The sequence below is a fragment of the Macadamia integrifolia genome, chromosome 9, assembly GCF_013358625.1.
Source record: "Macadamia integrifolia cultivar HAES 741 chromosome 9, SCU_Mint_v3, whole genome shotgun sequence".
Lineage (NCBI taxonomy): Eukaryota > Viridiplantae > Streptophyta > Magnoliopsida > Proteales > Proteaceae > Macadamia > Macadamia integrifolia.
The window spans coordinates 13,263,507-13,281,157 of NC_056565.1; the positions used below are offsets into that span (position 1 = coordinate 13,263,507).

The 17,651-nt window shown below is 38.6% G+C and overlaps 2 protein-coding genes and 1 non-coding gene across 4 annotated transcripts; 2 read left to right on the forward strand and 1 right to left on the reverse strand.

Moving 5' to 3' along the window:
- Positions 1 to 286: 286 nt before the first annotated feature.
- LOC122089912 (trihelix transcription factor ASIL2-like) lies at positions 287 to 10,290 on the forward strand. Of its 2 annotated transcripts, XM_042659684.1 has the most exons (3): positions 287 to 1,890; positions 7,045 to 7,137; positions 9,893 to 10,290. In XM_042659684.1, exons 1-2 carry the CDS (start codon positions 984 to 986, stop codon positions 7,131 to 7,133), a joined length of 996 nt encoding a protein of 331 aa, XP_042515618.1. In that variant the 5' UTR covers positions 287 to 983; the 3' UTR covers positions 7,134 to 7,137; positions 9,893 to 10,290. The 2 variants fall into 2 exon arrangements, with proteins under 2 accessions (XP_042515618.1, XP_042515619.1); XM_042659685.1 differs by lacking the exon at positions 7,045 to 7,137 and having other exon boundaries at positions 294 to 1,890.
- Positions 10,291 to 14,312: 4,022 nt separating this feature from the next.
- Positions 14,313 to 15,025, reverse strand: LOC122089914 (LOB domain-containing protein 21-like). The gene has a single exon (XM_042659688.1). The coding sequence runs from the start codon at positions 14,970 to 14,972 to the stop codon at positions 14,466 to 14,468; it is 507 nt and encodes a 168-aa protein (XP_042515622.1). The 5' UTR covers positions 14,973 to 15,025; the 3' UTR covers positions 14,313 to 14,465.
- Positions 15,026 to 15,150: 125 nt separating this feature from the next.
- On the forward strand, positions 15,151 to 15,224 carry TRNAI-AAU. The gene has a single exon. It is a non-coding gene; the product is annotated as a tRNA-Ile (tRNA).
- Positions 15,225 to 17,651: the final 2,427 nt, after the last annotated feature.

The window sequence follows — 17,651 nt, forward strand, 5'->3', positions numbered from 1 at the left end:
AAACAGCATCTATAGATTAGATACACACTATATTTAATCAATGACATAGATCTGATCTATTTAATCTAACGATCAATAAATACTAACATTTCTAAGACCTTTGTATCCCCCAACATTCTTTTATTTTTCCTTCATAAAAAATATGTAAGTACAGCCGGACATGAAAATACCTAACACACATGAGGCAAATTAAATTATGGTATCTCCTGATGTACTTTCATATAAGCATGCCCATTGTATGAAAAAGGCATGCTCCGTTTGAAAGCTCCCACATTTCCAACCTCGCATAACGACGAGAGCCTTACGAAGAACGGGCCAATCCGTAGTCGGGGCAGTGCCGTACACGGCTAACGCCAAGGTTGCCTTAACGGAACAATACTACAATGGTGAGATGACCATTGAATACTTCCCTGCGACACAAACGTAACATATCTCAAGTGGGTCCTCTCCCATGTAACAACAAGATCCCAGCCGTTTATTTTTCCGGTAAATCATTTACGGGATCAAATTTCTGCCGTCGCCGTCGCTGTCGCTGTTATTATAGTCACGGTGGCGACACGCAAGCAACGTAATAGTTCTCCCGGCGATTCAAGAATCGGATTTTCCGGAACGGCAACGTCGGATTCATTGGACATTTATTACGTATTAGTTAGAGAGAGAGAGAGAGAGAGAGAGAGAGAGAGAGGGGGTTTTGGTTACTCAATTTTGACTATCCCTTAACCTAATCCTAACTTTCGACCGCGTACCGGTAGTGCTGGTGACGTTATCGTCGATCAGATGAACTGCCGACGGCTCTCTTCTGCACCTCTCACCCATTTGGTGGGGACGGTACCCGATGCTTGTCCCTTCCACCCCGTTCTAATTCTCTCCTTCGCTTCCGGCGTACCTTAGCCATCCGTACACCACCACTGTTCGAATTCCGTGTCACTTTTTGAATTCCCACACGTCACCACCACCGGTGAGGTTTTCATATTCAACAGCTCATGAAGGAGGAGGCTATGGAAGATCAGGGTGCGCACGCTACTACCAGGTCTCACCACCACCGCCACCCGTTTCCTCATAGTGGCGGTGGAGGTGGCGGTCGAGAAGATTGCTGGAGTGAAGGAGGTACTGCTACCCTAATTGAAGCCTGGGGCGATCGTTATCTCCGTCTCAGTCGCGGTAATCTCCGTCAAAAAGATTGGAAGGAGGTTGCCGATGCAGTGAACGGCCGTCAGGGCGGCATCAAGCCCCGGAAAACTGATATCCAATGTAAGAACCGGATCGACACCTTAAAGAAGAAATTTAAGCTCGAGAAGTCTAAGCCTGGCACTTCCGAATGGCCCTTCTACTCTCGTCTCGATCTGCTCATTGGCACCTCCCCCAATCCGAACTCCAACCCCAATCCTAACAAGAAGCGTTTGCCCCAGCCTCTTTTGTTACCGCCGCCATTATTTCATAAGGCTCCTTCCGTTTCCTTCACCATCAAGCATTGCAAGGATAATCTTAACCCTAACCCTAACCCCAACCCTAACGCCATCGTCTATTCCGGTGGCTCTTCGTCTAAGTCCAGGCTCAACTCCGCTGGTTCCTCTGAGAGCTCTCGTGGTGGTTTGGGAGACGATCGAGATGATGATTTTGTGTTTAATGGTGGAATTCGGAAACGTCGGAGGACAGACAGAGAAGGTTCTTCGTCTGATGCGGTTGCGATTAGGGAGTTGGCCAGAGCGATTCTTAAGTTTGGGGAGATTTATGAGAGGATTGAGAGCTCTAAACAGGATCAGTTGATGGAGTTGGAAAGGCAGAGGATGGAGTTCACTAAAGATCTGGAGTTCCAGAGGATGCAGATGTTTATGGAAGCTCAGCTTGAGCTTGAGAAGGTGAAGCGCCCCAAGTATGCATCTAGTACAGGTGAGCTCCAAATGCTATTTTCTCTTCGTTTTTTTAGAAGGATTGTTCTGTGACAAATCCGTTATCATTGTTGCTGAATTGGTTGACCTCTTTGTCTCTTGATCATTGGATTCTTTACTGTTACCGTGTACGACAGCAGTGACTTAATTGGAGTTGTCTTGTGAGCAATGTTAAAGTGCAAGAATGACTCTATCTATGGCATTTTGGACAAGAACGCCCATTTTCTTGAATCTCTCTACTCCGTTTCTTTCAACTTCCTCAACTTTAAACACCAAAGAATGATTTAAGGAGCTGCAGGGTTGTAATCATGAGTAAAGTCTCCTTCTATTTATGGACCATATTTTCCTCAATTTTCAGCAAATACCATGCCCAATCTGTGACATGTCTTGAACAAGGCAATACAATTATACAACAACAGCAATTCAACTTTATCCCAACTAATGGGGTCGGCTACATGGATCCTTATCCTCGATTTAGCTCTTTCGAAGTCATACTTTATATAAGTCCTAAGTTATGCGTGTCTTTCCTCACCACTTCACCTAGAGTCATTTTAGGTTTGCCCCCAGCTCTTTTAGCTCCTTCAATTTGAATCAAATCACTCCTCCATACTGGAGCATCTAAAGGCCTCTGTTGAAAATGGCCATGCCACCTCAAGCAACTTTCTTGTAGCTTATCATGTATTGCAGTTGAATAATACAATATACAGTTTTCCTTAAAAGACTTTGTTAGGTGTTTATTATGAATGCAATTCATTGTTCTTGTGCATCTTCTTTGTTCTTGTGCACCTTCTTTTCTATTAGACAAAAGATGGGAAATCTGTTCTCGAGGTTAGGGTCCAGAAAAATCTGAAGGGCGTTACAAGAATCAAATTGAGAGGGGCAGTGTTTTGAAAAATTGGATCAGATGGGCGAAGGCCAATCTGATTCCGGCAGATCTGGATCGGATCAATCATGTATGGAAAATAGGGTTTAAGGTTTTTTAATCAAATTTCCATTGATTCTGGGCCGATTCTAATCGATTCTGATCCAATCCGGATCGGAAACGGCAGGGATCGATCTGGATCCCGATTCTTGGTTTTTAAACCTTGGAGAGGAGTGTATACCTTGTGGATATGAAAAAGTTTGCTTAGGGTATTTAAGGAACTTCATGAAACAATTGTGAGTAGTTGGCTCCACTACTAGGCCCCTTGCAAGATTCTTGTGACTAGGAATCCATGTACCAGTTTCGCTTATGGGAGGAAGGAGTCCCTTATCCAGGATTAATATATTGTAGTGAGGGTTTATGCTGCTATTGTTAGAAAGGTTACCCAACCTTGTGTTGAACTGAGATGACCGCTAAAAGGGGGAGGGGGGGGGTGCACAAAAACTCAACCCAACTCGTTATTTTCCTCTACTCGCTCATAGGCGTCACTGACACTTAGCACACAAACACATGTAATAGTCACAAACCACCCATCACCTTGGAACACACATACAAGTACCAATAACTGATTGGTTGGCGCTGACCTTTTTGCAAACTACTTATACATATAGTCGTGTGATACACTTTGCCTCTCAACCACAAGCACACACGACTATGTTGCAAGGTCTACCCTGTATGCACACCCATCCTGTAGAAGAGACTCCATATATATCTACACATACAATCCATAATCACCCACACACATGATTTTTACTTGGTTCGGCAGTGTGCCTACATCCATGAAGCATTGCCCTCACTGGGCACAACATTATGCTTAACACTCTTTAGCAGCTACTAATGTAAGGAGCTACAACCCTGGTTTACACATCTACAATATTGAAGGTGCTACAACACCTGCCTTTAGACAACCACAACTGTTAAGGAGCTACAACTCCTGGTTTACACAGCTACAACTGTGAAGGTGCTACAGCACCCCTCTATCCAATGCTCACTTGACACCCAGATTACAATCAAATGGACTTGTAACAATGTCCCAATTTACAGCTCAAACTAGGCTAGGCATTTCATTAAAACATTGCCTATGCCTAGTACATGTGAATGGAATACAACAATAACGGGCACCTCCAATCTATGTCGATTCCCTCTTGTGCGGCTCACTCTCTTGTCGAGTCTTCATCATCACCGGAGCTTCAACCAAGTCATCCCATTCTCATTCCCATGCCACATGCCACACCACAACAAGCCTTTGCAGTGGCTTTGAGCCTCTGACACTCTGTTTGCTGCTATACCATCTGCTCAACAGATTGCCCACTGCACTGTGGATAAGAGTCTTCCTCATGCATTTGCTCATAACAGTTTTCCTCATGTATTTGCTCATGACAGCCATGATGCTGACTACATGCCACACCATCAACATGTTTTGACTGTCAACCAAGCTCAACCATCAGCCCATACTATCCAATTTTGCTCAGCTCTTCTCTTCTCTTCCACAATAGTCTTCCCTTGAGCCTAGAAGCTTCCATCTGTCCAACTAACCTTCATTAAGCTGCTCACCTCACACTAGTAAACCACTCAATGCTCTTGCATGCTTGGCCAACTCACTTCACCGCTCGCTCAGTCAAACTTGTTCACAGTCTGCTCTTGACTGAGTGTGTTAACAACAATGACAACACTATTACACTAGCACAAAGCATCCTGTGCTCAACACTTAGTGAAACTTACTGTGGGATAGTTTTCTGACATTTTAGAATCTTAGATAGGGGTAGTTGCTCCTCTAAAGAGTGTACAATCCTTGATTGATTAAAGTTAAGCATCATTTTACATCTCAATTCTTAAGTATCTAATGGATTACAATCAACAAATAGAGTTTTTGATTGGGGGATTGGGTCATAGTTGTCAAGGTGACACAGAGTTGGAGGGGTGCCTAAGCACTTAGGCGACAAGGCACCTGCCTAGGCAACGCGACCAAGTGTAATTTTTTTTATTTATCCTATTTTCAAATAGTATTTAGTATGCTACAATATACACCTTATAACATCAAAATTCAACATTAAACAACATCAAGTCATCAAAAATCAACATCAAACCACATCAAATCATAAATTATCAACATCAAACCACATCATGTCATCAAAAATCAACATTAAGTCACATCATGTCATCAAAAATCAACATTAAGCCACACCAAGTCATTAAAAATCAACATAGAACTAGAAGACAACAGAACTGAAGAAGCAAGCTATTGAAAGTTTGAAACTATCAAAACATACATTTGGTGTGTACAGTTCTTGGAAATGATCATTGTCTTGGTATATTCAATCTTTCATTTGGTTTATACTGTTATTGTAAAATATGTTCTTATCTGTAAGTAATTAAACTGCTCTCGATTTAGAGAAATGTTTTTGTTTTCTAATAAGTTTGACTAGTCCAATGATTTTATTTTTACATGAGACTTTTTGTATTAGGTAGAGCCAAGGTTCAAGGTATCGGATTTCGACCAGGTTTCGAGCCTTGGGGAGACCGAAATTTCAGTCGAAACCTGGGAAATTTTGAGGAAACCAAGGAATTTTTTCCGGTTTGGTGGAAACTTAGGTTTCAACCCTCAAACAATGTTTTTTTTTCCTATTTTTTGTGTACATCCTATTTTAGACATTTCTAACACATTCACATAATTAGTTTCATAAAATAAGAAAAAAAAAGCACATAAAGTCATACTTGTGTGGTGAACCAAAGGTTCGGTAATCATTACGTTGAGTTGTTGATTGAAATATGTTATAGGTAAATGCATTTTCAAAAAAAAAAAAGCGTTAACATGCAACAAAAAATTCGGCCACCGTGAATGCGTAGATCGGGTCCTCCTAAGTAACATATAAAAACTTTACATGATTCTATTCTATTTACAAATATATTCTATAAAAAAGAAAAAAAAAAAAAGATTTTTGGGGAAGTTGGGACTTACCTTTTTTGTCCAAGCTGTCTTTCTTATGTAGATGAAGTAAGAACCGTCCTTAGATTCAACTTTGTTAGGAAAAAAATGGAAATCTCCATTGTTTCCCCAAGTTTCACACTCCTAAGAGAAAAAAAAAAACTAAAAAGAGGGTCGAATTCTGCTAAAGAAGGCTTGGGTTTCTTTTCAAACTAACTTATATAGGATCTGGTTCAAGACCAGGTAGTTTGGTCGTTTCCCATGAAATTTCGTCGAAACATGGTCGAAACCTGTGACTTTTAAAAGTTACAGGACATATCGTTTAGACCCAATTTCGCAGGTTTCGACCGAGTTCTTGAACCATGGGTAGAGCACAAAACTAGCTTTCCAATAAATCGAAGATTGTTTAAATCTGATTTATATTGAAGGAGTTATGTTCTGGTCAATTTGGTGTATGTGAATGCTATTTAAAATCGCCCTGAATGGAATTAATTTTTTAGACGTCAAAACAAAATATTATTTTGCCACTCTTTTGGTTTTTAGTGATGTTTTATCACATTAAGATTTATGAAATTTTCAGATTCGAGAAAAAAAAAAAAACCCTAGCATTTGAAAGTTGAAATTCGCTCCTACAACCGAAAGTTTAATTTTTGTTCTTGAACTAGGGGGTTGACTTCTTATTTTTTAGGAATTTGATTTTTTAACTATTATGATCGGATTCAAATCGGGGTATTTTCTTATTTATGAAACAATATCGTAAGTAAATGAAATAACAATTATAAAACCATTTCTTCATTGGGCCGGTTTGGAAGAGTTTTACAACCTTGTGGTTCCAAGGTTCCTGAATGTTAAGAACTTTCAACACATAAAAGACCTGTGCTAGTATAAGGCGATAGCTTGGATATGTTCCTTACCTATTAGGTTGTTTGGACAGATTAGGGAACTTCCAAACATAGTCTACAAATGAGCGGAAGTTTCCTTTTCTGAAGTTTTTGGTCAGTTTAGAGTTCCTCCATGTAGGCTGATATGCAGATGAGGTTCCTAAAATTCAGGAACCTTGGAACAGCAAGGTTGTAAAACTCTTCCAAAGTGGCCCCACGAATTAAATAAACCTTATCTGGTTCTGTGAATCAGATTGAGCCAAAGAAATGGTTCTAACCATGAACTGCAGCCTGATCTGGTTCAGAAAACTGACCCAAGTTGGACCAGGTTGAACAGAAAAGTTTAGGATTTGCATTAGAACTGTAACCTAACTTCTGAGATTTCTCTGTTTCTGGTTTATATTGTCTGTTATGTGATTGATGCAGTTCAAGGAAGAATACTGTTCGCACAGCACTTCTCATGTGACACTGTTCATGTGGCACTGTTCATGAAGATCTTTTGTGGGCCCATGTGAACAGGTGATGTGGGAAAGATATGGAGCTGCTAAGATCCTTTGTGTTTCTAATTTTCTATCTAGTTGCTATTTTTATTAGTTTATAGTTTCCTTGTAATGCTATAGAATTAATAGCTAGGCTAAGGGCTGTTTTGGTATGATTTCTATTTCAATTTCATGGGGTGATTTTGATTTCGGAAGTTGTTTGGTTTGATTTTTGCACGTTATTTCAGTGAAATAGAAGTCAAAATTCACTGAAGTTCTGAAATAGGTGAGAATTTCAGTGAAATTTATAACACAACCAGCAGAAAGATTTGTTGTAGTAAATAAGAACGAAATCAATTTGTTTTAATAAAAAGGGGGAGATTAAGAAACAAAAGTACCAGCTAACTTTAGGATACCAGCAACAGCAATAGAAATAGATTGCACAGAAACATGTACATTGATCGCAGCTGAGTTAATGATTTGCCTACAAGGTTCATAAACCCAAAAGTTTTAAAACTGTATGACATTGCCCCTGGTGGCCGTATTTTTAACATCTTCCTGTTGGATTTTTGAAGGTAAGAAAGTAGTAGAAAACAACAATTGAAAACTTGAACTACCTGTAACCCTATTGGACTGATTCTTAATAATTTAGTTTCTGGTCACTAAGGCTATTCTTCTTTAAGTGCTAAAAGAACCGCATGACTCTGGCTCCTGGAAAGCTTATATGACTTTTAAGTAATTCAAATGAATTTCTAAGTTATGGTTTTTGAAGTCCAATACAACAAAGGCCCAAGACAAAAAGTCAATTCAACTTTAATAGGGGGGTGGGGTTTTGGGACTGAATATATTAAACTGAAGTACTCCATCCTCGAGATATCCTCAATTTACTTCAACGAAGAATGAATCCTGAGGGTATTATGTGCCATCTGCTGGATAGCTCCACTACCTTCTAGAGCCAGTTGACCCAAAACTGGTACCTTGTGAATCGCCTTTTTCTGAAGAAAACACATTCAGACTTTCAACTTGTGGGCTTTATAGCTCAGTGCTAATTCTTAAACCCTGTCCAATGATAGGATAAATTGGGAAAAAGAACTATCATGAAACTGAATTTATTACAGTGAAGCACTCAGATCCTCAAGATCCTCTGAATTTGCACTTCAGATGCTGAACTGAGTTTGAAAGACCTTTAAAACTATCAGTTGGAGAGGTCCACTACTTTCTAAAAAGTGACAGATGGGAGTTTGGAACATATGGGCGCTAAGTTCTTGAAAGTACTAAGCACTTGGTCTTCTCAACTGCTCTCATATTGCACCACTAGATGTTCAACGACTGAACCAATAGGGGATTTGTACTTGTATCTACGATTCTACAGGCTCTTGGGGAGAATATGGTTAGCATACAGCTTTGTGTGGCAATTTGTCATTATTAATAGAATAAGTTCTTGGGAAGTGCCAGGAATATGAGCTTTGAATGCTCTTTACCTTCAGTGACACTCAGCGGGACTTTGATCCATATAGGCTCCATTGAAAAATGGATCATAGCCAATTGTGAATGCTTGTGATGGTCATGGCAATCTGTTAGCTTTTATTGCACTGTTTGTTGAATGTAATGTTGCCAATATTTTAGGTGCAATTAGCCAATTATTGATAAATATATATTAATTAACTAAAATTTTAGATTCTGTTAAGTGATTGGGACATATGGCCCTGTTTTTCTCGAGAATGCCATATGCTGTTACAGACACAAGGCACTTCCTGCAAAATTAGTTGAATACACATTCTTTTTAATCTTATCCATAACCATCATAGGTTTTATCTAACCATCATATTTTGTGAAAATACATTAAAAAAGGAGATTAAATTTTATCCTATAGGACCTATACATGGCAATGGTTGTGTTTACCCGGGTTTCACATAATGCCTTACCTTTCAGAAAATATTTTACATCAAAGCAAAGGGAGCAGCGACCCAAAAAAGAAAAGAAAAGGAGCCAAAGATGTAAATTGAATCTAGTCCTTCCCCTATTCAAGTAGATAAGAACTACAGAAGTAATATAGAAGAAAGAAGAATTGGTATGTTAGTGCCGAGGAAAATAAAAAAGCAAGCCTACTGATGAGTGCTAAGTGTCAAATATATGTCCAAGCAAATGAGTGTGCTAGGGAAGCCTTTAACCTTGCAAACTTTTGGATTAATGGATGCAGAATTTTGAAATAGATCATAGTTTTATACAAGGCAGCTGTTTAAACTGAACATGATCAATTTTTAAATAGAAATGAACTCATTTATCAGTTGAAACCTTCGTTGTGCTTGTTTTCCTTTTCATTTTTTTAGGTTGGGGTGCGCACCGCCCCAACAACAACAACTCAGCTTTTTCCTAACTAAATTGGGGGGCGGGGTGCGCATTGCCCCACGGTCTCTTAACTGTATTTCGCTGCAGCATTTGATTCCATTACTGCATCTTTCTTCTTCTTTTGTTTTGTAAAGCATCTTACTCTCTTTCATTAGTTTCTGGGTTGTTGCTTTTTTTTAGAGGGATCATTGTTTTGTAGTTTTAAGTACCTGGTCAGATGATTTGCTTCGCCTTCAATCCCCTCCCCCCTCCCCCTTTTTAATAATCACTGATGGGACTTTGGAGGATGTACTAAGCTATTCTTCCATATATTATATAAATCTTTGCAATTGCAAGATGAGATCATGAGGACAATATCCTATTATGTTATATTGCCGCTTCTTATCCTGAATGTCCACTAAGAGGCTAATAAGCATTTTCTTGTACTCTTGACATAAATTTGACAGGGAAGAAGTTGTAGTTGGAGATAGCTTGAGATTCACCATCTTTGAAGATGAAGATGAAGATGACATGCAGGTCTTACATGAAAAAAGTCTCTTAAGGTAGACCTTAACCCTGCAGTATAGAGTTGGATGGGATATTATCTGTAGATTTTGAGTTACTTGAGACAACATGCCTTTATGGTGGTACTTGTACATTCGTCTTTATCACCATTTGGGTCTCTCTGTTTTTTTTGAGTGCAAGTTTTGTATTGCTACTTGGTGTCAATTTGATGATACATCAATGTCAACCCTATAAGAAGCCTGATGATGTTGTGGTAACATTTTGTCCCTAAGTTGTTTTACTAACGGGAATATTAAGTTGTAATTTGCAGCATTGTTGGAACTGCTTCAGACACCAGTAATCACTCCATCTTTGTTTTTTTTGGGGGGGAAGGAGGGGTGGGGTGTGTTTAGTTGGGCCTTCGTACCTATAAGTCTATAACCTATCTACTGTAGTAACTTATGAACAGTCAAATCAGTTTCCAGTGTTTTATTTTAGGGAGAGAGGGTTTTCCGAGCAAGCAGCATAGAGAATTGCATCAACTGAAGTGCGACAAATGGTATCATATATGGGATGGCAGTGAGGTCATTTCACGTTAGAAGGAGAGATATACATGGAAGTGCTTGTGTATCCTGTCCCAGTGGTTCAAAGAACCCTTTCCCTTTATTTTATTTGATTAGATGTTTTCTTATTTGGTATGTTAGGTAGCCTTTAATATGTTAAATTGCAACTGTTTTTCCTTGTCATTTCTCTATTGGTAAATTTGGTATTACACTTTCATGACGAGGTTAGAGAAACATAGAGTAGATGAATCAGTAGGGTTTGTCATTTGATGTAGAACCCTGTTTAGGCAATAAGTGGGCACACCCTAATGAGAAGCTTGTGCTTCCTTATTATTTTTATTTTTATTTTTGGTTGCCCAAGATTGGTCTCCCTTGTTTATGCACCCCGGGGGAAGATGATCTACTTAAATTCCAGCAAAATATGTACACATTACTGGTGGTTTGTATAGCGTTCTCACATTCTCTCTCTTCTTGACATGTTTTCTCTTCCCTCACTTGTGGGGTTCCTTTTTGATGAACCATTGTGAATCTGTGATGTCCCTTCCAATGCCCTCATTGGTTGGACGTAGAGATTCCATCACTTCCCAGCTGCATGTAGACCTCTCCCATAAATCTTAGGATTGAGGGTGTTATGTTAATCTTTTCTATTAGTTGTTGTGCCTGAATCATTACATTCATGTGGGGAGAGAGAGAGAGATCTGCAGGAAAAACTAATTAGCTGTCCAGTGGTCATGATTAGGCCACGTTGTGGGGTGAAACCGAAGACCATCTCCTTCCATGTAATCCAAAAGCTCCTCAAGGTCGTTTTGCTTGGAAATTTTCGATCTTTTATGTTACCGGAATTTGATTAGTTATTATCCTGAGGTTTGCTCAACATCCTCACCCCCTCCCCAATTTTACAGCCTGTGACTTGCTTCTTGGTAGTTGGTTTGCTTCTATGTTAGTGTCAAGGAAGTTTCCATTTCAACAGAAAAAAGAGAGTCGAAGGAAGTTCCCTCTCTCTATTTCCTAGTATAGAACTTTCATAAGAAATGGTTTTCTGAGTCGAAGGAAGTTCCCTCTCTCTATTTCCTAGTATAGAACTTTCATAAGAAATGGTTTTCTTTCTCAGTCATTATATCTTGTAAAGTATAACATTTCACTATTTTCCATTTGACAGTACTTGAGTTAGTTCATGTTCTAGAGGATCTCATATACATCTCGATAAACAAATTTTAGTTCAAAATATACAAGGAAAGTTGTTCAAAACTCTAACTTGAAGTTTTAGTAAAATTATCAAAATATAATCAAATAGAGATGGATAGAAGGATATAAAATGACATCTTTTGTAATTTTATGTATTTTCTTTACTCATTTTAAGCTGAAATTGTACTATTAAAATGCTTACCTAGCCTTCTATCACATTAACTAATCTATGTATTATTATGTGGCAAGTAATGAAAATGTTATACTTGCTAGACATTATGATGCTTAGAAGGATCCAAGAAGGAATATCTTTCCAAGAAACAAAATTCAACTTTCAAAGGGATCATTGTAATATTGTAATATAGAAACTAAATTACAATTGCTCGTTGCAATGTTCTCCAATGTCCTATGTGCATCGTTTGGTTGGGTGGACCTAGGGATGTGTGAGAATTCTTCCAACAGTCTGATGCGCGTTGAAGATCTGGATCCTTAGATTCCTAGTTACTGGTGGTACAGATGTTGACTGAGTTCTTACTCTTTTTTTTTTTTTTTTTTTTGGCTAAACGAGATCTGACTACCTGAGGGTAGCAAACATTATATAAATCCAAGTACTAAACATGATTAACAAAAAGTGGAGGGGATTGATTCCAGATGAAAAGACGGGGGTGGGGGCAATGGTTCTTAGCACCAAAAGTGGCTAATTTGATCACTGCTATCCTATTAGCCTGCCGACAAATATGTACGGATTTCAAAGAAATAACAAGACCATACAAATCAAAACAGTTAGTGATGATTGCTCGAAGCTACAAAGGATCCCAAGCAATATATGTAAAGTATTGATAGTAGTTTGCTTTTGGTTCTGGTCGTAGTAATTGAGGGCAAGATTCTTAGTAGCTTCAAAAAGAACTTATAACTGAGTGGGATTCTTTGTGGTTGGATTCATTTAGGAAGGTTGGTAGCAGCATTAAGATTGAGCCTAAGCTGCCAAATGATGATCCAGTCAACTGGATTCAAAGAGAGCAGGTATACTGAAGAGACTAAAAATTCCATTTACTGTAGGGACCAGATAAAAAGGAGTTTTCAATGTCACTGAGGGGTAAGGGAATAGATAAAATAGCCAATGCTATGTCATCAGGCCACTAATGATGAATGATGTCAACTCACCAAGTGCTTGTAGGAAAGTGAATAAGATCAGCAACCGTTAAGGGAGTCTGTTGCTGTAAAGGAATAGAAGCTGCTGAAGGTACGATCAACTTAAGAGGTAAAATGGTTAGAGTGAATTGGGAATTGTGGATAGACACATGGTCCCAAGTTCGATTTCCATCTGTGCATTTGCGATTGAATCATGTAAAATTTACAATGTTTATTTATCCTTCCTATTAAAAAAAATAAAATAAAATAAAATAGGCATCCCATTGATACAATTTCAGCTTAAAATGAGTAGAAGAAGTAGTTAAAATTATAAAAACTGTTATTTTGTATTTTATTCATTTCAAATATTATGGCATTTTGGTAATTTTAATGAAAATTTCTTTGCTCATTTTGGATTAAAACTTTACTATTGAGATGTGGGTCTTTTGTCACATGGATTAATCCATGTATTACTAAGTGAAAATGGTGAAATATTATACTTCACTAGGCATAGTGACGCATAGAAGAACCCATTAATCTTGGCTATCGATGTAGAGAATGTCCATTTTCACAAGTTCCCAATATGGGTACACCAGAGAGGCAAACTTGGGAGTCATACTTGGAAAAAGATTGTCTTCAACATGTTGGATGCCACACTGGGGCAGCCAACAATTAGGAGGACCTTGACAAGATGAGGGCCCAAAGAACCCAATGCCTTGGAGAAGAGCCGGATCCTTGTACTAGTCCTAGAACATCTCCTATGATCTACCTCTAGGCATTATTAATAGATTAGTGTGAGCAGACAATAGTCTTGCCCACCTCACTATAAGAATGTCAGAGAAATTTATTTAGGCCATCTAGGGTTGGGGTTTCCAATTAGGTCTAATGGCGGTTGAGGAAGAATAAGAAGGAAGAAGAGTGTCTTAAGGAATGCGGTTGGGCTCTCGCTTCTCCTCTTATGTGGGTGGTAGTATATCTCTGTTCTCTATTATTTTGAGTTTCATCATTTTAACATCAGTACTTGTGAGACTTGGATCCTGAACAGCACCAGCTTAGAGTTGGTACCATGTAGCTGTTCTATTTAGGTTGCTATAGAGAGTTAATAGTGTAATGTTAGAGGCCCCAGAATGGAAAGTTATAGAAACTATAATTAGAACAGGACCCACCTACCTTCAGATGCGTTCTTTCTTCCTGAACCTTCCTTCATTGGATGCCCTGTGGCAGAGAGAGAGAGAGAGAGATGCCTTAAATGATTTACCAAAGCACTCTTTCATTACGTTTACCAAATTATCCATGACCAACTGACCAGCCAATTAAAAATTACCATTATTGATGGAATGGAAAAATCAATTGTTTTGCCATCCTCTTGTGAGGGAGATACTTTGAATGACATTTAAGACAGTTTGATTAAATTTCACTCTTTTCCTTCGAACATCGACTACTTTATGTTTATTATCTAAAAAGAAAAATGAAAAAAAAAAAAGAAGAAGCAGAAGAAGAGGAATGCAAGAATTTTTCTTTAAATTTAAATATCCCTTCAATTTCACAGAATTGATCTTTGATGAACAAGGGATAAGCCCATTAACCCAAACAATGTGAGCGCGAGAGAGAGAGAGAGAGAGAGAGAGAGAGAGAGAGTAAATAACTAATGAGGTGGTCATTGAAGAAGATGAAGAGGACCATGGCATTGAAATTCCGAGGAAGAATTCCGATCAAAACGAACTCTGCTATCAGTTGTGGTCTCCTGATCAAGCATTAGATAATCCGGGAGAGGATCTGGTGGAGGAGGAAGTGGAAGAGGAGGAGGAAGATAGTGAGTGTAGAGGGCAAGACGAGCTCTAGCAATGGCGAGGTCGTGTTGGAGCTGAAGCATTTGGTTTTGTAAGATAGCAATGGCACCAATGCAACCGTAGACAGGGTCTCTAAGCCTCAATTCTGCTTCGTATGCCAAGGAATTTACGGTGTCGGCACGCTGCAACTCCGGCACCTCTGCGAGGATTTTGCTAACGTTGCTGGCTCCAAACACCTTGTGGACTCTGGCAAACTTACGTGACTCGTCGGCCCTGAAGTAGGGAGCGAAGATACAAGTCGGACTACATTTCCTCTTTAGGAACTTGCAGGCTGCGCATGAAGAGCTTGATCTCAACTCACCCTTCATATTCATATGCTCTCACCTCTCCTGTCCTTTTCTTCCTACCTCTTAGCGGTCACCACCACTCATCTTTCTTTCATATATTTGTACACCACATTTCCAAATCATCACCACTTCCACTTTTATTTTTATTATATTCTCTTCTATGTTTCTTGATTAATATCATAAATTATGATTACAATGTTCATCTGGCCTATTAGCTCAGTTGGTTAGAGCGTCGTGCTAATAACGCGAAGGTCGCAGGTTCGAGACCTGCATGGGCCATTTTTCTTTTGCCATTTTTTTTTTCTATAATCGAGCTTTGTCTGGCATCGTGACTTTTACTAATCAGTCACTTCGATATTTTGTTTTTTCTTTTGCCTTTTTTTTTTTGGTATAATTGAGTTTTTCCTAACATTGGGCTTTTACTAATCACTCATTTTGATATCTTCAATTTTTCTTTCGCCTGTTTTTTTGCTATAATCGAGCATTGTCTAGCATCGTGACTTTTACTTATCAATCACTTCGATATCGAGATTTAACTAGTCGAGTTTACTAGTGCGGGCTTAGATTTGACAAACTTATTTATAATGATACTAAAACAAGGGTTAGCTTTAATAGTGTACCTTATCTAGGGTTTTCTTGGATTACCTTGAGTTAGGTCGTAGGATCCAGACCTCAATGGATGATAATTTGTTTTATATTCTTCAAAATTTTTTTTTCTTTTTCATTTTCCTATCACTTCACTAGAAAAGTTGACACTATAAAATGGGCTTGGTTTCATCTATAGGGTTTTCATGGGATCCATACCTATTGCCATGTGACAAGTCGAATGGAGCTGAAATTTTGTTGGATAGGTACACCTCAAAGTCCCTTGTTCACATGTCAAGTCTCAGCCTAAGCAAAATTGACAAGTGACCAAATAAAGAATAAAAATTTTAAGATTACCTAGAGGGGGCATGCCAATATTTGGACTAGAGTGCATCCCAATATATGATGAGCTATATGACTAACTTCGAATATAAAATTCAATGCGTGACTAATCCAAACCATTTCATAGATATCAAATTATCAAAATAACTATATCATCTTCCATATGGTAGAATGAAGTGGACACTCACAAACTGCACAAACCAATAATCCTCTATCTAGGCAATAAAAAAAAAAATACAAAAACTAGTCAAACACATAAAAAGCCAAAAGGAAATAGGGATTGCATAGGGAGAAAAGGAGAGAGAAAGAAAGCAAAATGGTAATCTGAGGTTATAGACAAGAGCTGGTGGAAGAATCTAAAGAATCCAAAGTAGAACCCACTTGAGGGTGAAGAAGTGGTTGGGAGGTGAGGGATCAAAGGGTGGTGTCGTTTTCCAACAGCATTGCAAAAAAGAGAGGTAAGGAAGAAGCAGCCATGATTACCATACAATCACATAACATCCATTAATGGAGATTGCTCCTCCTCTTGCTTTCGGTGACCTCACATAACACTTAACCATTAAACAGAGATGGCTCCTCCTGTTGCTTTCGGTGAATGTGTTAATGTGTTGGCAATGGAACTTGTTAATAGTGTTTCTTAACTGTACCAGTGTAACTTGACTTTCGGTGGAACAGTATCAACTTTGGCGTTTCTGGTCTGTAGGACAATTCACTCCTACATCATCTTATATAGTTATATAACTTTATTTGGTGGCAAAAGTTGATTGGGACTGGTCATCCTAATATGCTTATCAAGGTGGCCCATAAAATTTTGGTCATGTGACATGATGGTTTAGCTTTTCTGACAAATGGATAGAAAGTTATTGCGATTGAATTGGTCACATATCAAATTTCAGCACCTAATTCAGTTAAATATCTTTTCGTGTATTGACATGTATACTATATTTTCGAGTAGTTCTTATATTCATGTAGTTTCTTATTGTCATTAGATTTTCATAGTTTTATTTTTTAACATGATAAATTCTATTTGGGCTCGAACTTAACACATGTAGGAGAATAGAGGTCTGTCTGCTTACGAAATATGGGTTCCATCCAATTCTACCATATGGCAGAAACTTGAGTTGAGAAGCTTATCAACCATCAATCTTGTGACTAAATGCAATATAGGTGTTAGTTGGGATCGAATCCCACCTTAATTTTATGATTATTCCACTCAGCAGTGAATTTACCTCATCTATTTTATTTTATTTTTTGTTATCCTTGCTTGAATCCTTAGGTGGCATATGACTTAATTATTATTTGGGCAAGAGAACACTATCTCTTGGCAAAAGTACACACTAGTGGGCATTGACCAATGGGATGACATGCGTGAGCATCTTTAACATGGGACAATGGCAATCTCTTTGCACCCACTGTGTCTAAGCGTAGACACACACCGGGAGGTAGCATTCTTTCTTTCTTATTATATTTTGTAGGGTAAGACTTCATACATTATAAGTCTCCCCAGGCTGAACCCTACAAAGGCAAGAGCCTTGTGCACTGGGTACCTCTCTCTCTCTCTCTCTCTCCCTTTTGATGTACTTGAACCTGCTTGCTCTTTTATCTTGTGGCTGCATGGTTACCTTTGGGGGTGGGGGAATGGTTTAGGTAAAAACACTGATGGGAGTATATTGATCAGTCATCTAAGGTCGAAAAAAGTGACATGATCTGTCGCTGCTGCCAACATCTCAAAAAGGACAAGGCATCTCCTCTCCAGAAGCAAATATTTTTGTCTACATT

What these genes read in the sequence shown, in the direction of transcription:
- LOC122089914 (XM_042659688.1), bottom strand. Translation starts at nt 14,972, where the DNA reads ATGAATATGAAGGGTGAGTTGAGATCAAGCTCTTCATGCGCAGCCTGC.
- LOC122089912 (XM_042659684.1), top strand. Translation starts at nt 984, where the DNA reads ATGAAGGAGGAGGCTATGGAAGATCAGGGTGCGCACGCTACTACCAGG. An exon ending in CAAGTATGCATCTAGTACAG is followed by an intron (nt 1,891 to 7,044) that starts GTGAGCTCCAAA and finishes TGATTGATGCAG; the next exon opens with TTCAAGGAAGAATACTGTTC.